General features: G+C 41.2%; 1 protein-coding gene across 3 annotated transcripts in view; it reads left to right on the top strand.

The window, feature by feature from the left end:
- Nucleotides 1-23,541, top strand: part of sh3pxd2b (SH3 and PX domains 2B) — a 33,138-nt gene that overhangs the window by 2,125 nt on the left and 7,472 nt on the right. For 2 of the 3 annotated variants that reach the window (XM_079284186.1, XM_079284184.1), the window contains exons 2-7: nt 824-904; nt 8,263-8,338; nt 13,553-13,629; nt 17,868-17,959; nt 22,192-22,217; nt 22,666-22,701. In XM_079284186.1, coding sequence (XP_079140312.1) covers nt 824-904; nt 8,263-8,338; nt 13,553-13,629; nt 17,868-17,959; nt 22,192-22,217; nt 22,666-22,701 — 388 coding nt within the window. The remainder of the gene's footprint in view (nt 1-823; nt 905-8,262; nt 8,339-13,552; nt 13,630-17,867; nt 17,960-22,191; nt 22,218-22,665; nt 22,702-23,541) is intronic. The other variant, XM_079284185.1, reaches the window with a different exon arrangement.

Below are 23,541 nucleotides of genomic sequence, written 5' to 3'. Positions count from 1 at the left end.
TATATAGCTCCTGTAGTTGGTCCATCCATGGCCGTATCTGACTCTACTGCCCTGAAAGAGGGAACGAGGTCAGAGAAGGTCTGGGAGCGGGGCCAACAGCATTCAGCCAGACACAGTCAGCCACCGCGGAGTTTCCAATCACCTCCCTGCCTCTCCCTCTTCTTTTTCTTTAGAGGACAAAATAAAGAAATGTGTCTGTTGCCTGCAGACTGCAATGATCAGGCTAGGTGCTCTTGCTTTGATGTTTTATGCTGTTTTACTGCTGTTAATATGTGGCTGATGGAATTTGCGGTTGCACATGTTAATGTTGGCTACAAGAAGTGCATTTTTTTAACGAAGCGTAACGACAATTAATCTCTGTATTCTGGTGTTGGGACAGTCTGCAGACATTTTTTTACATGTTTTTTCATCTTGAAGTCTTCACATCAGACTCATGAACTGACGGCTCCATTGCTGCTTTTGCTCCTCGGGTCTTTATGGCAATAGCTGCCACAACAATGTTTCTCAAAGAGCACCAATTTTGAATAGACGGCATTTTCAAATCTGCTGCATCTATGCAGGATAATGACTTCCTCTTCAGCAGGAAGTGATGCAAATTAACTGGGAAATGAAATAATCGGATATCCCTATTATGTTCATGTGAACGGATGATGACCGCATGCTGTCTGCCTTTCCTCACGCTACCCTATAGGATGCACAGCACTGCCAATTACTGGCACCATGAGTCAGGAGTGATGCCCCAGGGGATTTAAATAACAGGTGGTTGACTTTAATGGCTGTTTTTTTTTTAGTTTAAACATATTTTTGTCTTTTATTTTTGCAGGTTTACATCATCAAAGTGTCCTGGAGCGATGGCAGTACAGAAAGCATTTTCAGACGCTACAGCAAGTTCTTTGACCTCCAGGTGAGTACGTGTTTGCATGTCTAACTGTGTGATAGTGTGTCTTGGTTTGAGATTTTCTTATGACACTGTGGTTGTGTGTGCAGTTGCATGTTTCAGAGAGCAAGGAGTGTGACAAGGTCTAACTTTTCCACCAGTGAAGACGAGCACAGATCAGGAAGTAACTGGAAGTACTCTCTCCATTGTAGACGTAGGGCTTGAGGCCAAACTCTCCCTGCTCCAGCCCATATGACACTGGTGATTAAATTGTGCGCGAGGAGTCGGAAAATGTCCCAACGAAGTTAATAGGGGACAGTGATGAATGCGACGACCACACTGATGACCACAGACATGTCTGAATCACTCTCGAACGTCACGCTGGCAGTGTGTGTTGCACAAGGAGGGAATCTCATTAGTATCCTGGTTTCCCTTCCTCTTTCGGAGGTAATGGATCTGAGGCCCTGGCCACGGCTGAGCTTAGACAGCATGGACTCCAGGAAACCCAGAAAGGCAACTGCCTTTGATGAGCACATAGTCAATTTAGGCGAAGTATACCGTCAACCCTAATTTGATTAAATTCCTTTTAATTGATTAGGATGGTCAAGTATAAGCAATGAAATCCAGAGTTATAATGCTCCACCGTGTATTTTTCCGTGGTTGCAAGAGTCATGTTAACCTGAAGAATATAAACTATTTCAATACTAATGTCATTAGTTTGACTTAAGGCTTCAAAAGCTCTCAACAGTCTTACTTATAAATCAGATCACAGCACACTTTTGTATTTTTTTTAATCGTTGCACCTTTCTGTTGTTGAGGCCATGCCAAAGTAAACGTCCATGTGCAGCTTTGAACACTCATTTTTGTTGTGTAATCAACACATGTTGGCTTAAAAACGCTGCTATTTGCTCTTTACTGATAACATTTTAAAGGAGTATTCAGTCATCTGCTCTGCAATGTTGAACTATTGTCAAACAGTTGAAGAACTTGACTCGTCTCACACAAGCACAGACCCCATCACTCTTTTTTTATTATTATCTGTGGCATTCCAATATGAAGTAGAATCCCTCATAATTGAAGTTGCGTTCTCCGAAAAGAGACAAGGAAGATGGCTGATCTAAAGGTAGTAGGAGACATGTGTAGGGGAAATCTTAGGGCTGTTTGTGCGTCTGTGTCTGTCTTTGGTGGTTTTCTGGATTAAGTATATGACCAGTTCAGATTCTTCAACTTTTTGACTGGAATTCAGGCTGCATGGATGGTTGAACATCTGTCTTTGGCTTCCATAGCTATTGTCAATTACGTACATATATAGAGTTCAAAGTATTTATTTGTGTTTTAAAAATTTTCAACACAATGTGATTACGTAAGCTTGGTGAAAGAGTCACAATTTCGGCAATTCAATAAATTCCGTTTGATCATTCGGCCGTAGCCCTGCTTTACTTTTGATGTTTTTAGCACAAGATGAAGGCTTTTATAGACCTTGTTGGTATGACTAAGCGAGAGGAGGAGATTGGGAATCCTTCAAATACTTCTGTCTCCAAAAAGTGAGTGTAAGTGAGTTTTCAAAGCCAAAAATCTTAGCAGCGGATGAAATAGATTTCTGAATCAATCGCTGACCGTACTTTTTAATATTTATGTGCTAGGAAGCACAAACTCTCCTGTTGCCTCTTTAAAACATCCCTCTATGTTGTAAAACAGAGTTGCTAGTTGCATTGCTAAAGACCTACAGTGTCAGATCAATGTCATTGAACCAGATGAGCATATGTGAGATATTTTTAGCAGGGGCATTCCCCGCTGGTGTTCACCCTGCCATGCCATGCAGCTGCTTCCTGCTGACATCCTGTGGGTGGGCTCTCACTGGTGAGGGAGATTGGTGAGGGAGACCTGGCTGGAGAGATTCAAAGCCAATCGCTTATCTCCTGTTAGATTTGGCATTGACATATTATAAGCTACCTGAAGATAAGGCATTTCTTAGAGAAAAGGGGCAACTTGGAATCATATGACACAGAGATTAAACATGTTTTGTGTGCCAGCTTTGTTTGTAGAAGTTTTTGATGAGCTATTTTGTGTGGTTTGACATCATCATGTGTCATCCCAGGTGCCTGGCCAGGATAGTGACATAGGACCGAGTCATGCAGCTCCTCTCGGTAACATTTCTTCATCTCATGTCATCCTTTTTTCCACCCTATCGTGGCTGTTTCCTGTCTGCTCTGTTCTCTCTGATGTCTTGTCTTTTGATTCAGGAGCGGTTTATAGAAACAGAGAAAATATGATACTGTAAAAAAAAAAAAAAAGTACACAAAGTGGTCACTGGTTGTACCAAAAGCCTCAGAGCCAGACAGGATGTGGTGAATAACACTTCCTGTCAACACAGCTGAACTAAGCAGCTGATGCCGTAGTTCAACTAAGGAAACGTGTGCATTTTGTGGAACACTGACCACAGACTGTTTATTCACTCCGTGACTTCAATACGATTTCTACAATTGTTCAGGGAATTTGTATTTTTCTAGACCTGCTTTGTTGTTCCAATCCATATATCCATATTCTATAATCGGATGGCACATTATTAGTTACTATTCAATATATCTGTACCAAGTGATCCAGAAGATGTCATTGTATAATAATAATCGTATCACTAATTTGCATTCCTTTTGCCTTTTGTAAAACGAGTTCTGTTGCGATAACTCGCCAAGTATTGATTCACCTGTAAATGGAGGTGATAACTAAAAATAGTAAAGAATAAACTCCACCACATCAAATGCACTGTTTGGAACAAGCAGCTCATTCATGTTTAGACTAGTGCATGATATCTTGCATGTCTGACAGCAGTCACTTCCTGGGAATACTTGGCCAACATCCGGACACTCTTCTCACCCGAGATATTTCTGCTACTTGTCACCCATCTTTTTCCTGGAACCCCACACCACAGTCCCTATGTAGCTACTACCCCTAGATATTCAGGGAGTTTTGCATCCATTTCTGCATAGTAGTGCAGGACGTGATGGTGTGAGAGGATCAGAACGAATTGTGCAAATAGCATTTTAATATAATACCTGTGCTTTTTGCACTCTCTGTTTTAGTGTGTTAAATTGTTAACAAAATAGACTGATCTGTTGCTTAAGAAGGATGGCAAGTGCAGCCTTTTTCTTTTCTTTTTTTTGCCACGGTGTCATCAATTTTATTTCCATGTCACTAAGAACAGTTTCCATGCTGCACACGTGTTCACTCAACTTCACGAGCTAGTCTTCCAGCATTCCCAGTCTCTGTGGATACAGGGTAAACCTTTACTTTGAAGCTGTAGGAAAAAATCCAATCCATTGCTTCTTGCTTATCCGGAGCTACACAGCTGTGACATATTTTCCATTTGCAGTAATCAAGTAACAAAACTTTTTAAAGGGGGGCAGTTTGTTTTGCTTCAACCAATGGGACTGCCTGTTGTGCACATTCCACCAAGCAGCAACAATGTACGGTACTCATTTCCTTCGTGTACACAGTCATTGTCAGCCATTTTCAGAATAAAATCTGAATCCTGAAGCAGTGTAATTTGTTCCTGGAACAATAATTCACAACATGTGTTTTTTTCTCAGGGAATGCTGAAAGATAGGTACACAATTTACTGAAGTTCTGTTAACAGTATTTGTGTTCGGGATTTAGATGGTGTGGACTGAATATTGTTAAAAGAAAAAGTGTTTTGTATAAAACTATTTAATGCACTGAAATCACCTTTGCCACTGCAGATGAAAATGAACTATTGCTGGGACTGTATTCTTCATAATTTAGTAAAATTGAAGACCAAAGTTCTAAAGCATAACGTCACCACAGCGCTCTGTTTTGCTTGAACTTGCTTATTCATATGTGTTTGATTATGACTGCTGGGCACGCTCTGTTTTGTTTTTCACCATAATGTTCTTCAACAATTTCCTGTCATTGAGCTATCTTGATTTGGATTTTTCAGCATGATTTGCAAATGTCTATAAAATGGATAGACCAAGAATAGAAGAAGCGGGTACAGTGTAATAATTGATGGATGGATGGAAAATGTGCCATTATTAGTGTGGGGATGGTGGGACAGTACATGAAACTAGAAAAATTGTCTCATATGTGTCTAAAGACACAAGGAGTCCAGACATACTCTTCATGTTTAAAGGCTTTTCAATACTAAGCACCAATATCATCCACAAGTCCCTAGAAATTGGCCCAAGTGTTTATAAGCTAACATCAGCATGTAGTATTAATCAAGCCTGTCTGTTAGTATTAAAACAGGGACACTGAGGTCTTATGTATATTAAAGATAAATCGATGTTATTTACTCATCCATTCAGCCATTATCCATGCCTGCTTACGGATGCCACGCGTATTTTTCTTATTCTTAATACTTAAAAAGTCTATCGACAGCTGAGCCTACGTTAAAAGTATGGTTTCTGTCGAGGGTTAAAAATGACCTCATGAATGTACAGTGGACAAAGTAAAAGAATCGGAGGACAACTATGATAGGCATGTTGCAAAGAGAGCAGCTATTGTTCTCTGGCCCTTTGAACCCTCATTCAAGAAAGTCTTGTCTGTCTCAGATGTTTTCTATGTTATGCCTTTTATTTGAAGGCTGATGATGTGGTTAAAGCGGATATGAACTCGACAAATTACAGCCCCTTAGAAGATTGCGTTAGCCTCTGCATCAGCAATAATTTGGTACACAACCGTATACAGTACACTGGCACATTATTGGGCATATTACCAGACGAGTAATGTGACATGTTGAAGATGGAAAGTTGAATTAACTGTAGTCAATCAATGACTGAAGTGTGTCAATTGACACATATTTACAACACATGTATTTATTTTGTAAATTAATTGTGAAAAAAAGTTTATTGTATTTCAAGTGTTGAAACTTAACTTTTGAGTTTTAAATATTCTGACACAATGACGTAGTACAACGAAGTACAGAGATATCGTAAATATCCAGAGCTGATGCCGTCATAGACTGAAATTATTTTTCTAAGCTATTGTTCTGTGTATTTCTACGATGGTACTAATGTGGCACGCATTCCCTTCCAACTGAGATGAACTCAGCAGGATATAATTTACAATAACATACTTCAGCATTTAGCCTTGGAAAGTCATGTGGCACTTGTCTGTGGTCCACCTTGGCCTGTCATCCTCCTGCCTGTAGAGCATGCATATTTGATGTTGGGCACATGATGTAACTGGTATTTTGAAGAGACATCTTTACTCTCTCCAGATGCCTTTTCTTGTTTGAGTGGCTCTGATTACAGAGTAGATATACGGTTTAGAGTAGAGTCAGAGACTGGGTGTGTATACTCTGCACTCACAGTCAGTCAGACACATGGGAACAATTACAGTGTGTGGGGTATTGGCTCTTCTGTGTTTGTCTCTGTCCCTCCGTCTGCCTGTCTCTTTGCTCATGCTGTGTCTCTTAAGTTGGTACTGTCATTGCTGAGGCATCTGATTGATAAGCCAAGTAGATTGTTGCTTTGTGAGTTTAGTGCTTTGTTTTGTCCGAATTCCTTTTTCGCCTTCTGCTGTATCTTAAGAAACAACAAGACTAAAGACTATAAAGTGGACTGACTCACCAAAAGAGGGTTCATTGCTCACTATACTACCCCCGTTCTTTTTATTGTCTTTAGTTTCACAGTGGGAAATGAACTGAGCTTTAGCAGTCATAGTCAAAGACAAGTCATTTGGCCTGGCTTGACATTCAAAGTAGTTTACATGCCCCCTTCATCATTTATTTTTTTCTTACAAACAAATCCAAGACAAAGTTGTGATTAATAACAACCTCTGTTGGTTTGAGATTCACATGTTTTCTGAAATGCAATTAATACCAAAGACTGTGTCTGTGAGGTATGAAATCTAAGAATGTTATTGGATTATTTCTTACTCCTATCTTTATTGGACTCATCACAGTTATTATTGTTTGGCCAGTTTAAGGCCTTATAACTTACAAAAGCCAGTGGGAGAGTAGGTTCAGGTTCTAAAGCCAGTGTCTATTTCTTGGCATGCTTGAAGATTTGGGGGCTCATGTAGTTCAACAGAGGGTCTTGAAGATTAGGTTCAAATGAGATTGTTGAACTACCTTGTATATGGAATAAGGCTGTTGCACAACATGTTCAAACTTCTACAAATGGGGAAGCATGAGCAAGAGGTAGTGAAGAAATAAAGTGGGGCAGGGAAAACAAAAAAATTTCGACATTCATTCACCTGTAAAACATATACCGGTATCCTCTTGGATTGCATGTGCTGCATATTCTAGAAATGATTATCTCATACCAGTCAAGGTACAACGCTATTTAACAATGGGGGGGGGGTTTCCCTGGCGTGAAACACTGGAGTGCCAATTAGTTGTGACCCTTAAATGTCTTCACGGAGCACAGCCTTGATAGATATCATTGTATCAGGTTGACATTGAACAGACCACAGTGAGAAATGCAGCTAATCTCATAATGTGATAGTCCTGTCATAGTAGCCTTCACATGGGCCAGCTCTAACTGCAACTATAGACCGGCTTAATCCTTAACAATGCAATGCTGTTTTTCTTAGTTTGGGCCGCAAGATCATACATTGTCGTGTCGCCACGATTTTAGTTAAAGCTTGACAAACTTCAACTGGGGAAGTCTACGTATGAGACTGTCACTCATTCATCTGTCTCATTTGTCTGGCCGTTTGTATCAAAACCTGGTACTGAAACAAAATAAATCACTGTAACTGACTGTGTATGTCCTGTTTTGATAAATGAATGTGGTTTGATGATGGAAACTATACGCTAAAAACTCACTACAGAGTGGTGTTATTAGTGTTGACAACACCCTAATAGTGTCTTTGGTTGGAACAAAAACTTACAGATCCTTTTTGGCCCATTGGTTAACACTGCCAATGAAAACTGGTCAACTCATCTAGCCATTAATTGAATAAATGGTGTGTCCCTTTATATCAAACAGTCTAAAAGTGTTGAAGTCGAAATAAAGGATTGACTCCGAAAGACAGAGGGAGTTTTAAAGAGATGGAAAAGAATGATCAAGAGAAGTGGGGATCAGCAGATCTAAGGAACCACTGCTCTCTGGCCTTGAAAATTATAGAAACAGAAATGTTCCACTATGTCAGTGGTGCCTTGCCGCTAACAGCCCCTTTGCTGCAACAACATATGAAGCAGAGGGGGAAAAACCATACCATCTGCTCAGGACATTCCTACTCATTGGCAGACTTCCTTTATTGGCCGAATTCCTTGTAGGAACTGCTGATTTGTAAAAATGTGAACCCTTCCTCTCCAGCCTCAGCTATCCTGTGGTGTGTAATGTAAAGGAGATGTGTATGTATATGTGAGTGTAAATGCTTTGTGGGCTAATAAGTCTTAATTGATTGTGGTGTTTCAGATGGAATTGCTGGACAAATTCCCAGTGGAAGGAGGCCAGAAAGACCCTAAGCGCAGGATCATTCCTTTCCTACCAGGTAAGAGTCAAACACACAGTGTCCCCCAAGGCTCTTTCACACACATACACATAACACGCATACAACTGTGGCTTGTTTAGTGTGAACAGAGGAGGAACTATTCTGATGTTAAATTAAGTAATTTGTCAAAAAAATGTGAGGGTTTGCTGCTTTCTCCTATTTATATTAATACCTTTTGGGTTTTGGACCGTTGGTTGGACGAAGATAAAAAAAAATGTATCAACTTATCTAGAAAACTTACACTTTTAATTGTTTGTGGCAGACCTACTTATGATAAGATGTTGCCAAAACATTCACATAACCAAACACAAAGAATGGTGAACTCCTGGATTATCAATTCAATCACTCTGTATTTCCCCCTCGCTGTATAGCGTTGCGTCTTTACCTCATTCTTGACTTCTCCATCACACACATTTGCAGGCAAAGGGTTAAAATGTGGACAACAATGACTCACTCGCAGGCTGTAAATGAACTGAGAGAAGCAAAATATGTTTCACAAAAAAAAGAACCAACCTGAACAAACTGCTGCAACCATCATTGGTCTTAAACTAACTTTCTGAATGAAGAAATGATAATTTTACATCTGATCTTTAAACGTTCACCTGACTAAGCATAGAGCCCATATACATAGACAATTATACAGAGTCTTGTTGGAGCCTTCGGGGGAAACATTACATATCTTCCAATTTCACCTGAGAATACTCTGTGATCATAAAACTAAATGGTTCCAATGCCTAACATTCATTATGAGCTGTTTTCTTGGTTTAGCTGCACTTTTGTCCCGGCTGACTCATCATCTTGTGTAAAGCCTGACTGGCCAAAACAATGGTTTCTTCTTTTTAGTTTCCATTACTCTCTTACAAGTACAAGTGGCAATGAAGTTTGTTTGGAATAAGGGCTTTGGGTGTACATAACCAACTTTTTAAATAGTTGGAGATTAAGATCCCGCTGAAAGTAATCCTTTATGAGAGTTTGGAGGGACGCCTCACCCAAAGACCCCACCCACATCTCCCCTACCAGGAGAGTGGGGGATAGGATTTTTTTTTCTTTTTCGATGCAGGTCTGGAACTCATTGAGAGAATACACACACACAACACACACATTCAGACTGTTTGATGGACTCTGAGTAGGAGGAGGGAAGAAAGATAGAAAAACACTGCTGTCCATTCTATCCCCTGCAATCCCTTTCTATGTCAGATAAACATGCTGACCATGGATACTATAATCAATTCTTGTTTACATTAAACACTGTCTACTTCCTCCCTGCTTTTATGTTTGCACCCTGATATTCTAGATATTCTCTTAAATGTCTGTCTACTTCGAGTGAAGCTCTGAGTGTTGGTAGAGGCTTTCACTCCTGATTCAGCATTAAAGTGTCCCAGAGGACGGAACCAAACTGCTCCAAATGTTAAAGACACACAGACATGGTACCATCTAGGAATGCTACTTTGAAACTATCACACAATTTTGTCACACAATCATACTTCCAACATTATTCAGTGCCTGCATATATTGAGGTTTTAAGAGAATCTCAGGTCAGGTCAGGTCATGCACCTCTCTGAGATGCATTCCAAGCCAACATTTGCCTGATTTGCAGAATAATTTTACTGACCGCCAAGAAAATCCTTCACTGACAAAGTAAAAGTCGGGCCCGTTGGCTGAGACCAACCTAACAAGGCACGGAAGTGGTTTTCCCTTCACGGTTTGGTTTGTTCAAGGCCCTGAGCTGTTTTTACTTCTTTGGTATCTCGACATCAGCAAAGTGGCTTGTCTGCATTTGTGGATAGTCCAGAATTTCCGCTGGCTTTTTTTTGCTCGGTGGACACGTCAAAAGCTTTGCTGCTGCATTTTCATTCTTTGCTGCGGCGACTATTTTTTTTAGTAGTCGCCGCAGCAAATAATGAAAATGCATATACGTATCAAGAATAAGATAACATTTATAGCAGTTTTAGGGCTAATACTGTATCCTAAGAGGAGTCTAAAACTTGGCTATTTAAACCCATAACTTGTTCTTTTTTTTATCCAAAGACCATTTTTCATCTGACGAACATGGTGCTAAATTCATTTTGATAGGTTCATACATGACATTGAGATACAACTGATGAATGTGATGTTCACCCTACAGCCCTGAGCGATGCTCTTTAAAGCAGTGCCAGCAGGTCAGCCTTTGAAAAAGAGCCAATACCAATTTTCTGAAGTTGTGGTTGTTAAACTATGAGTCAAAACCCAAGATGGAATGTGGGGTTTTTTTTGGGGGGGGGCCCCTGGATCATAAAAGAGGTGATATGCTTTCAAGACCACTGATCATACAAGTAGACTTTGAATTTGTCTTTGGTTTTGACGTTTTCCCTTTTCCTCCTAATGATAGATCTACAGTACATACTTTGTCAGCTACTCTGTTTGGCTGGGGCTCTCTCTGCCTGCCACAGTAGGAGGCACAGTATAGTGGGCAGGTCAACTATGTTTCTGTGGGTCTGAATAACACATTATGGAGTCGGTCCTCTATGAAAAACAGAAAATAACCAAACAGTTACATTGACCTTGTTGCTTATGCCTCATTCATGTCACGTTCATATCTTGTCTGGAGGCAAAAGAGATCATTGCTCTTGCCTACTTGAATGTGGTGTACCAGTAGCAGGCTTGTGGAGTTGTGTCTGCCCTTAGACAGCAACTTGCCTACGAACACAGTAATTAAAACACACAGACGGCTCATTCTTTAAAGTTCCACACATGCCTTGCTGCAGTGATATCTAGAGCCTTTTGGGGCATTTCTCTTGAGACGAGCTCAAGTGAAGTCTTATAACGAGTGTTACGTCAAGTTCCAGCTCTTGTAGGAGCACGTCTTAAGTGATTTAAGACAATTGCAAGTCAGTTTAGTAAGACAGCAAGTCTCGCGTCTTGTCTTGCATTGACTAGAGCCTTCCTCGTACAAAACGTGGCAATTGACTCCAAGTCAAGTCGTTCAAAAGCAAGTTTCAAGTCATCTCAACTTATTCAAGAAATGTTCTGGTCAAGTCTCATGTTTGTAATAAAAAAGTATTTCCATTCACAGGTTTTGTCAAAGGCAAAGTCCTTTCAATGCATAGACCTAATAATTAGATATCAAATAAGTTTTAAATGTAACTTTTTCATTTTTCATGGATTTTTACAAGGTCAAACCTATTTTTTTCTTCCTTAAATCTCAACCCAAGGAGTCAAGTATCACTGTAGTCAAGTCCAATATAAGTCCTCACTTTTGTGACCGAGTCTACTTCTTGGTGTTAAGGTGTTATATAATGGTTTTAGCTACTCAAAAATCCTTCCAAATAGCCAAAATAGGGTGAATATACCGGAGGAATTCATGTGTGGTGAGTCCAGGGATTAAGAGGTGAGCGCCGAGAAGAGCTTTCTGTATGCAAAGTGTGCAACAAAGACCCTCTCTGTGTTCCCATGTCTATCTGTCTCTTCTCTCCATCTAACTCCCTCACTCTCCTCAAGAAATAAAAGTTGTTTGATACCCTTGGTTACTGCTGGCTATAAGATTTGCCATAAAGTCTACCCTGCCTCAGCCATGGCTCCAAGACGGCACTTATCCTCCCCTCCCTCCTTCCTCCCCAAACGAACCCTTTTTTTTCCGGCTGCACCCATGCTGCCCTGCATACAGAGTGGGCAGTGTTGAGTCAGTGCTTCTCTCCTGACCCCTGAGAGCTTTGGAAAACCGTCAAGAAAGCTTTCTGTTTGAGGAGTGACGAGGAGAGGAAAGGAAGAAAAAGACAGAGAGGAGGAGGGGAATTACTGTAGGCGACTTTCAAAACTCTTTAGCTGTTGTGAGCTGTCCAGACAGTGTGTCCTTTCGGCTGCTAACACCTAACACTTGCCAAATACCTTAGATATTTGGAATGTCATCTCTCATTCTTAATAAAGTAAATCTCCTTTTTAATAGTCTCCCTTGCATAGTGCTATACTGTTCTCTTGAAATTAGGCTGGTCAGGCCATGTTGTCAATGAACACTGTCCTGAGGTCACTTCTGTTGTGATTTGGCACTAAATAGAATAAAGAAGAAGAACAAAATAATCTCCAGCCATGCTAGTGGCTCTGTGGAGGCTGTAATGCTCATGTTAGAAATTTTAATGATCATTTCATGCCATATTATAGCAGCATATAGTTTTAGCTGGAGGTTAAAGTAATCCCCAAACCAATCAGGTTTCTTTACTCCCACTGACAACATTTACAGGCTGGCTGTTTTGATATTGTAGCAAGCTGCACTAAACACAATATTAGGAAGTGTCTGAGGCACAGAGCGTACAGAGTTGGGGACTTGATTGTGGTTATTTTATAAAGTGTGTAAGATCTGAGGTCTTTTGAGAAAGTCACCACAAATCCAACCACTCAGCAGTCTATACCTCTGATTCTCTCTTATTTATTTATTTTCTCTTCATGTATCTTTTTTTTTCTTGCATGATCTTAAATCTTGATTCACAAGACGAGCAGCCTGGGCACATGGCCATACATAGTATTTATAAGACTGTAGGGGCATTGACTGCTCAGCAGAGATAGATTTATGTTTTAAATATTCTCTAAACAAATCCCATAACCTTTTGATGGAGGTGATACAGTAACTTCTCAAAACGCGTCCCTTTTTGTGTTGGGGATCTTGTTACAGCCTTGACTTCCTGCCTCGTATATATATGTTTGCATTAGAGCTGTCTCAGTGAAGTGAAGTGAGGAGTGTTTTAAGAGGCCTATTTCTAGCCATTTCTTGTTGTTGTTATGGCGACCCAGCTTGTCTGTGCCTGTGATTATTTGGGCCTGGAGATAAGAGCAGGGGAATAGCATTTAAACTGTCATGCACACATAATTTGCTTTTCCTAAATCATTTATTCATGACTTGGAAAGGCCAGCCATTCACCTAGCTTTACCCACCTCATTGTGCTGTCAGGGTTATTGATTACACGACTGTATTGTGTCTGCATGCTAATTCACTCACGATGTTTTGTGTCCTTAATGTCTCTCAGTGGATTCTGAACATTTCAATGTAGCTCTCGACAAGAGCATCATTCAAAATCGAACATTTTATTTGGCAAATATTGTTTGTATGTGTATCACAGACAGCTGCATGCTAATTATCAAGAATAGTAATTACAACATATTGTATTATTTTGCTGTGGAGAACTGCTAACAACACTGATATCAGATGTTCTGAATTCTAAGTCTGTTTGTCCTACTTTGTTACAGGGAAGATCCTTTTTAGGAGGAGCCATATCAGAGATGTGGCCATGAAAAGGCTAAGGCCCATCAACGAATACTGCAGGGTGAGTAGATTGACCTTTTAACCTGGACATCTCTTATGGTCATATATGTAGTAGTTTCATGAAAGCTACACTGACCACTGAGCATTCACATCTTCAGCACAAAGTACTAAAATTAAGTTTGAGAGCACAGCGGTAGAAAAACAAGTAACCCACCCACGCTGTGTCCACTTAGTCATATACAGGAAAATGGAAAATACTCTTTTCATCCCCTCAGTGTATATATGAGCGCAGCAGCAACAGTTTCTTTCAGAACATTCAAGAGTACACTCAGCGACCCAGCTGATTTCAGTAGAGTTTATTCATAGTTGAATACATGTCTTGGATTACAAATTGTGGACATAGAAGTCACAAACCCATAGCTTCATCCCTCAGATATTCCAATTCAAATATGTGTCTATATATTTATTAAAGTTCAGCTCATAGCCACACCACAGGATCACAATGTATGGAATTCCATTGTTACAAGAACAGCTGGATGAATAATGCCATTGCCCTTGCGTTGAAAACTGGCACTGTGTGGTGCGCGCAATGCTAAACTCCCTGGAGCGAGCCTTTGTGACAGCAGGCATCCACCCTGGTGAGGTGTCCTAAAAGCTCCCCAGATGTTCTGTAGCTGATTCTGACCTCCCTGCTAAAGAGACAAACTATAAAGGCGAGATTCTCCCACGGGATCGATGCTGTGTGAAAATCAAAAAATCTGTTTCTGTGTAACGAAATGCAAATAAAATGTCTTTGTACCTCTCGAATGTACAGTCAACCAACATGGATCACTCTGGCTGGTATTTATACATGTACTTTTATGCAGTTAAGTTGTAGAAAGACATGATAAAATACTGCAGCTCTTTCCACCATCGGAGATAATGTAAAACCTGCATTATCCAGCCCATTACATGGCTTTTTACCAAAGAGATTAATCACTTAGCCTCAAGAGGAAAAAAATGCAACTGTATATACTCAGTCGCCACTGTAGCAGAACTGCAACCATACAACTGCCAATAGCAAACTACTAATTGCTACAATTTGACAAAAACGTAACCACAGCAACCTAATTGAATACACTATGATTGATGTTCAGCTTCGAAGCAACAAGACAAGACACATTTTTGTGCCCTTGAAATGAATTCAAAGCAGTGCTTTAAACATGTAATTATTTTCTTAATTAGGTCGCCAACTGTTTATCTGAGGAGTGAGTCTGTTTGCAATCAGGGATAATTACTTTTTGTTGTCTTGAAACGGATATCTTGACCACAAAGCCACATGATTTTGATGTAAAACCGTGACTCTGGTATTCAGAAATACCTGGGAGAATGATCTGCTGTTGTATCTCATGTTGTGGTGGTGGTAACTATCTTCAGAGAGTTGGGCCAAAGGCAAAAAGCTTGCTGGTGCTGAGCTTGCACCAGTAAGCACATCCCCAGTCTAAAACTTTTTGTTTCTTTAACAAGCTTGCCTTAGGGCCTCTAACGATACACACACATCCTTCTGTCTCTCTGAGAGACCACGTTTGAAGATGTTTTCACAAGTTAGTTCGGACTTACTCATGCCGTCTTATATTTTCAACTGTATTGTTCTACCACAGGACACCTTCTCCATAAAGAGCCTTGTGTAACCATCACTGTACAAATTAGTTTCTGATATGGTGCCGAGAGGTCTTTTGTCACTTCTGAATAAAAACAGTTCACAAGGCTTCAGAGTGAAGAGAAAAGTTGTATGTATTATAAACAATTTGAGGACTAAAGGGGCTCTACAGCTCTACTCCACCAAGTGTCGTCTGGGGTTAGAGGAATGTACAGCTGGTGTAGGCAACATCTTTAAACAGTTATGTGAAGAATAAGAGTTTGGGGGAGGAATGGGACTTGTTGCTTTGTTTCTATGGGTGTGGATGTTAATGGAAATAGCTAAGTAACCTTTAAACCAGTGGTGTTGCTGTAGTCAGAGTTGTTTTTGTGGCAATGTCTGAAAAGTTCTAAAGATTGCATTGACCTGTTGGGGGAGTTGAACGGTCTTTGATTGACATCCAACTTTTGTCAAAATGATTAAGGGTTTAGGGCTGACTGTTTTTGATCCAAATGCAAATTGCTGAAACAAATCTGGACTTTATTATACGCACAGAAATTGCATTTGCATCCACCCCCACATGCACCAAGGTTGATAAGCTGAAAAAAATTTTTTCTTGGGGAAGAGCTGAGTCAGCCCTTTTGTTGTACAGCTGAGGCTTTAACCTGAGTCTTATGGAATTTCCCTGGTTGTAAAGTGTTGTGTTTGTATTCAAGTCAGGAAACGTAGTCAAAGAGAAGAAAGAAGGAAATAAAAAAAACCCTGGAGTCAGGGATTGTGTGCATGAACGTAAGACTGCTGAGCTAGGATGACTAGAAAGGTCACAAAGTGTGATGGACTGCATCAACAAGTATTTAAGTCATAAAGCAATTTCCTTCATTTGCCTTTCTTATGCAAAGAAACTGCTCCAAACTTTACATTTTTCACAAACAGCCCTTTTCATTTTACATTTATATATACGCCTCCTTTGTTGGTGATGTTTGCCAAGACTGAGGATTCCCATTAGCTTTACGTCTCTACATGTCAAAAAGTGAATGTGCACACATACAATCACAACGTACTGTACCTTATCGGAATGCAGAAGTAGATCTCTCATTTCCATTACCTATTTTTCCTTGGAGGAAAAACACGCACACACACAATTACCTTAATGCTGCCTGCTGTAAAGAACACCCATAAAGTCCATTTGCTGTAATGTACCCCGTGCCTCCCTCCCGTCTCCTCCCTGGGGAGAATTGTAATGAGCCGCCGGGCCACAGGCTAACACATGGAGAGGAATAAATCCAAGGAGAGGATTGCCGGTTCAGAATGCACTTTCACCTCAGGCACAGTGCAGCGTTGTGGGCTGCACGACTCTTAAATCAGCTACTTTGCTTCAGAGTCTCAAGATGCACGATATGAATGAAGCTACTGTACGGGAGATTTTGTGGTCATGTTGTTGCATAATATTGTAGCAATATTGTATGTACCATTAATCAACAAACATGTGAGCACACTCCGTATGACTTTGGGGCTAATGGAAAACATTCGTTATACTTGGTCCATGGCTGTAGTCCCACTCCTTTCCTTCAACACAAGCTGCTGGCTTGGATGTGTGGTCGTAGGTATGACGAGGCAAATGTGGCACGTGGGACAAGGGCACCTTGGTTGGTTCTTTGGCTTCCATTCCATATCTGTCAGCCCTGACGTTATATCAGCGTGTGTCAGAGAGAACGAGAGGTACACAAAGACTGTGCTCCCTTAAAGGACAGAACTGAAACACTTAGTAGTATTAAAATCAGAGGTACAGGCCAGAAGAGGAAGCTTGATGGATAGCATTGAGCTTTGCCTGCCAGCAAGAAGAGAAGGAGTGGCTTAGCTTCCTCCTGGAAGAGAGAGAGAGTCACCATGGGGTTGTTGGCGGCGGTTATTCTGTCTGCTGGTTTGGGGCATCAAGCTGTTGAGGTGATTATCTGTTTCACTGCTGCCCTTTAGCGGTTTGGTTGAAAGAGTAGGAGAAGCAGATAAAACACAGACTCAGGAGGGAACAAAGGAAGAAAGGGCCGGAAACAGAGACGCTGTGATACCATGACCAGGCATGCGAGAGAGAGAGATCTCACCAATAAAGAGAAAACCGAATGTGGCTGTTTGTCTTTCATTTCCAGCCTTGTTGTCGGGGCTTATCTGTCTTGTGCTTGTGATCCTCCACAGAGGCATGCATGTAAGATGAGGGAGGAAGGTAGTTGAGACTGATAAATGACCTGAGAACCAGACAAAAACCAGCTGGTGTGATCGGAAAAACACTGTTTAACTTAACTTTTAAGTTAAACAGTTCAACTATAACTAAAATTAAAAACTAGAGGGCACATATGTCTGCCCAAGCTGCACAATCCAATATGTGTTATTCAAATGAGAGCAAATGTTTTAATCTTAATTTTAATTAACATATTCTAAAATTCTAAATTCGAAGGGAGTCATAGTCATATTGCCAAATCATTATCTCCCTGCGAACTTAAGGAAAGACAATTGTTCACTATAACTTCCATTTCTGTAAAGGAAGATTCGTTAAAAAATAACTTTTGACAAATGAACCCAATGGACGCTATACGTATATAACCTCCGGTCAACTTTTGTGTGTACCGAAGTGATTTTACACAGTTTATGTGATCACCTACGTTTCCCGCTGTCCTTTGTGCCTGCAGGCCCTCATTCAGCTGCCAGTCTACATCTCCCAGTGCGAGGAAGTCCGAGTGTTTTTTGAGACCAGACCTGAGGACCTCAACCCACCCAAGGAGTAAGTACCGCACGGGGGCAAACACAGGCTCACATACAATGGAAAACACCCATCATTGTTCCACTGACTGATGTCATGTCACGTCCTGCCAACATTTACCCGCAGCCTGCCGGTAATGGGCATTCATTACACCCTCTAATGGATATGATGTCATCCTGTTGCACAACTTCCTGAAGGGTTATTCAAGCAGAAACACACTTAACGGGTCCCTTTTTAAACGCTGAGTTAGCATTTAAGCATTGTCCCTGCAGCTCAGTTCAGCCACGAGGCTCCAGACAGCTGAGGCTGCACAGTTGCTCTGAAGACTTGTCGACCTGCTCTGTTGACTCTTTTAAATCTCACTCAACACATTAGCGTCATCTGCAGCGCTGACGGTTACCGTGTGCCAAAAGTAAGACATCACTGAGCAATGAATGCCAGGCTCCAACACACACACACACAAGTGTGTGTCGACAAGCACATAACTTCACACGGGAGCCACAGTTACAAATGCGTTGTTAGTGAGGTCACCAGCACCTTCAGGGCAGTGGCGGTTACGGGTGGCTGGTTTAATAGAGACCATAATGCAGGGCTCGCATTTTGACCCAGCAGATGGTTTTTACACCGACATGTGTCAGCTGAGTTATTAGTTTTAACCGGTCTGTCGTCACGTTCTGAGGTGTGGCACCGGGGCGTTGAGTTGAGGCGAAGTCGCCTCAGTCGGCAGGAAATTGAGTTGATACGTCCTGTGATATATGGCGGGAGTGCACGTACGGCCAGCAGTAAGCATGTAGCATGTAAAGAGAACGGGGTTTTCAATTTGTAAGACTTGGTTGCAAAATCTGGGTCATTGAAGTGAGAGACGATCACTGTGTCCCAAACTTTACACCATAATACTATACTACACTGATAATTAACATTGAACATAACATCAGTGTGCACCAATACCCTGTTACTATAGGAGAATAGAAAGTACTTCAGCCTGTTGTTGTAGTACTACAACAAGCAAATTGTTTTAAAGTTTTACTTAATTGAAGGTTTTTTTTAGGTGTTGTGTCAAGTATCCACTTATTGTTACATTGTGGAACAACAGTGAACAACACCACATTCAACAGTCTAGCGACTTCAGTATGCACGCCGCCATTTTCAAATCTACATAATTTATTCGTTTGGCAGCATGGATGCACTCCATAACCAAAAACACATACTCTTCAGTTTTTGTAATGGCTTTAAGCAACCACAGTTGTGCACCTGTCAAGTGCAGGTGTGAGTGTATCTCTTTCATATACCAAGGGTCCCCCACAGTCACCTTGACATTTAGTTAAATTGCAAAATGTAAATTTATAGGTTCATTATTTATGCTGCAGCTCCTGGTGCATTTGACAGAAACACCACTGTGTGTAGATGTTTTATGATACGCAGCAACTTTCAAAATGTATCGTTTTTTTGTTGTCTGGGGTTTTTTTGTTTTGTACATAAGGGAGACACTCCCTGTGACAGTTGATGAAGTGTGTGTTCAGTTCAGCTCTTCATTCACTGTGCACCGAGATGTGCTTCTTATTCGTCTGCCAAAGTGTTTTAATAATACAGCAAGCATCTTTAAATTCTACACATTGTGGCTTTACATGTTATTTTCAATCTTTTAATCTTGTAAAGCAAATAACATTATGAAATGTAATAGTCAACACATCTTGTGGAAAGCAGCATTAGTATTCTTGGTGATTAGGGAATGTCTATCAGGGGTGTACTTGCACTGAGTGAGCAGCTGGGGGTTCTTGCTCTAGGAGAGTTAACGGGACACGTTGCCGTTATGGGGATTGAATAGGAGACGGGTGCTTGCACCAGCCTGCCGTATTCTCATCTGTAATGTGGATGGATTTAATGCACGTTTGAAGTGTGTGGTCTATTGCAGTCAGGTGGTTTCCTGTATTGCTCAGGCGTGTGACGATAACGTCGTAATTGTGTGGACGTGTCACTCAGAGATGTTTCTTTAATCCCAACATTTTTACTCGTGTGAAAACTATAACCATATGTAACTCTTCTTTCTTTCTTTCTTGCTACTAATACTCCAGTAAAGTATCTGACTTCTTCTTCCACCACTTACGATAAAACAGTGCAATGAGAGTGTTATTTGCACATCCAGTCAGTATGCGCAGCCAAGAAGAACTCTGGAGCTGTCTACTTGTATGATTAAAATCAGAGGAGGTTGCAAAGGACACCTACCTCCTTACTCCAATAAAACCCCAAGCATGTGTTGGGAGAGGTAGGAAAGAGGGGGAGCATTTGCTTGAGGCGTATGAATATAGGAAAGACCTTGGTTTGTCTTTATTGAAATTGGATTACTGCTTTCTGCTAGTGCAGCCTGTTGTTTGGCTGACTGACAACAGGGCTGGTGTACAGACACAGCAGCCAATGTGGGAGAAGAGTTATCATGGCCTGTAAATCTACTGCAGTGAGAGGAGCATCTTAGACTTTGTCCTTAAGAGCAGCTAATTAAGAGGAGAGGAGAAGGGAGGAGAAGCTGATGAGGACTGGAAGAGGAGTGCTTCAATGTGAAGAGGACATAGAGGGTCAGAGAACCAGATTAGATGGGGGAGAAGGGGAAGAAGTCTGTCGAAGAGGACGCATTGTAACAAGGATGGTGCAAGGAAAGGGAAAGTAGAGGAGATCATAGGGGAAGAAAAAATGAAGAGGAGAGCATACAGTAATATACAACAAGGACAAAAGGAGATGAAGGGACCAGGTTGAGGTGAAGCAAGGAGGAGTGGGAGAAAAGGGAAAGGCATTATGAGAGGAGGGGTGTCATTTACCATTCAAATCGATATTGTATGTGTGTCATTGTGGTAAACACATGTTTGCTGCAAGGTTTGGCTCCAGGTGCAGAATCAGAACCCAGAGTGAATATGTCCACGTGATCTCCTGTAGTAGGAGGTTGGAAATATGTCGCATCCCCCTCTTTTCCGTAACAGAAAACCTGTGACGCGTGTTCTCCCGACTCTTCTGTGGTTCTTATTTGTTCTCCCATTCATCACGTTGCCGCCATATGACTCAACTATGCTGTTTATCTTCATAACCTCAGAGTAACATGAACATCTATGACTGTGAGATTTGATTTGATACTCTAAACGAGTTACAGTAAAATAATCATATTAGGCCATGGATCCAGGTCAGTGGCTTCGTCTGGTGCGTACCATGACCCTGGTTTCACCTCTGTTCAGAACCAGATCATTGGTACTGCTTTTGCTGGTCCGACCAGGGATTTATTTTTCGAGTACATTAATGGGCACGCTTATAGATTCATTGAGACTTAAGCCTCTGCAATTAACGGGTCTGCCGATCGAACGATGCTTTTTGTGGCTGAAAGCATTCCTGTTGATGCAGGGAGAAGGAACAGGCTGTAGTTGCCAAGTAGACATGGAAGATGTGAGATGGAAAAAGGAAGGCGATGGAAGGCCATTAAGCAGGAGAGTAATATTTAGACAACACAGAGTATGAGAGGGTGAAATGCTAGCATTGGCCACCATTGACTTTTCGGGGCATCTGGACATTGAATCAGCTCCTGGCTGATGCTGTGGAGTGATGGCTTATTTATCTGGCTAATGTCTAAACCAGACAAACCAGATTATTGAATTTAACATCAGATTTAATTTCAGATATCAGCTTTTAGAGGCGTGTTATTCACATGGGCCTGCATGGGAGAAAGAGGCAGAGAGGCGGATCCTTTTTGCATGTGTCTGTCGTATATTTATAGCTCTAACTGGTAACAATAATGCCAGAAATTATAGTGAAATCTTTGCTGGAGTAATCGGTGTAGGTGTTGTTCTGTGGAACCAAAAAACGAATCAAACAATTCAACAATCTGTTGAAATTGAATAAATTCAAAGTTGATTTGAAAAGTACGAGTCGTGCCAGTTTGCCACACAACGTTGATAACTGAAAACATTAGCAACAGAGATGCTACTGGTGACAATAACAGCAGTATAATGAAGTAAATGCATCAATACCTTTCTTTATTAACGGTCATGGACGGTATGGATTAAAGGATAACGAATCACTGTGAAAGTAACATGAGAGATTCTATAATTCAGGCCGCTGTCTTATCTTATTTCAAGTTGTAAGATGTTTCGTGACATCCATGAGGTGAAGTGAATTAGTATGCATGATGATCATATGAATTGTATGTCAGGATTATCTCCTTAGCTCTGCAATCTGCTATTTCCTAGTATAACGTGATGATGTCCTCTCTTTAACAGGGAACCCATTGGAAAGAAGAAATCAGGTAAGACGCTGCTTTATTTGTGTATTTGAAATTAAACAGGGTTAGGTGGCGTTGGGCTATGGTGTGTTATTTTGTCTTTGAACACAAAAGTGTCGAGGAGACATAGAATCAGGTACTTTGTAGCTTTACTGCTCTTATGAGACACCAATGTGTATGACTTCCTTTCATGACAAACACAAGCGTCCTACAATTCATCTGTAGCAAATAATATGACATTGCCTCCATCTAGTGGGCACAGATTTGTGCACAGGTAAAACAATCGATTGATGCCACCAGCCCAAATGCTCTTGTTTCACAACAAAGACACACATTCTGTCTATCCTCAAATGACTTGAATGTTTTCCTGGAAGTTGACGATTATAGAAACTGTATTTGCCATCGTTTCACTGTTTCTCTCTCTACTCTCTCCATTCATCTGATATTCTTTAGTTGTTTTCCTTTCCATTAGGGGTTGTGGAGAGAGCGACTACTTTCCTAAAGCGAGGTAGTGAACCCTTGGTCGTGCTGTGTGTGTTAACCAGCGGGTTGCTAGTGGCCTGATCCCCCCCCCCCCCCCCCCCCCCCCGACCACCCTCTCCTCCCCTGGCCTGGGCAGGTGGGATGTGGCTCTGTTGAGGGCTTGGGGCTTGCATTGTGGAACTACATTGGTGATCTTCTTCATCATCTTCCTATTTGGCTCATTTCTTGGTGGTATTTAAGTATGTTGAGTTGGAACGCAGAAGAAAACTCTGACGATAAGTTTAGGTGTGCGCCTACGTTGACGTAACGCGTTGCAATTCAGCATCAGAAAAAGCCATGGAGATCGAGGTTATGCAAATACTTCTTCAGTGCAGAGCACGATAGAAGCATTGTCACTGGTTGAGTTAGATGTAACCAAAGAGCCTTTTGTGTTTCAGGAAAGCCCGATTATTAATTAGCCCTCAAGTGTTCACATCGATGTTTCTCAGGATTCCTCAGTGCTAACATTGGTGGCGGGTCTTAGTGGTGCTGGTGTGCTGGTTTGTTTCTGTGTGGAAGTCACGGCCATGTTGACGATTGACGTAACCCTCTACACTAAATCCCTACCCTTTGCTCCCATTCTCCAAATCTCCTGTTGTTCCTCTCTCACTCTCACTCACACCAACTCTCCAATCACATCTGCTCCCTCCTCTGCTCCATGTCTGGGTGAATCTCCATACTTTAGATACGCCTCTCAGCGAAAACATTTTATTTTTGATCACATTTTGACCTGGGAATGTATTCTTGGCAAAAATGACTTGTTCGGTTATTAAATGCATTTTGGCTTTTTTGTAAAGCCCGTGATTAAATTGGCTTTTCAGTAAAA

This window comes from Melanostigma gelatinosum (genome assembly GCF_949748355.1).
Source record: "Melanostigma gelatinosum genome assembly, chromosome: 14".
Classification (NCBI taxonomy): domain Eukaryota; kingdom Metazoa; phylum Chordata; class Actinopteri; order Perciformes; family Zoarcidae; genus Melanostigma; species Melanostigma gelatinosum.
This window is presented reverse-complemented; position numbering and strand designations above follow the sequence as displayed.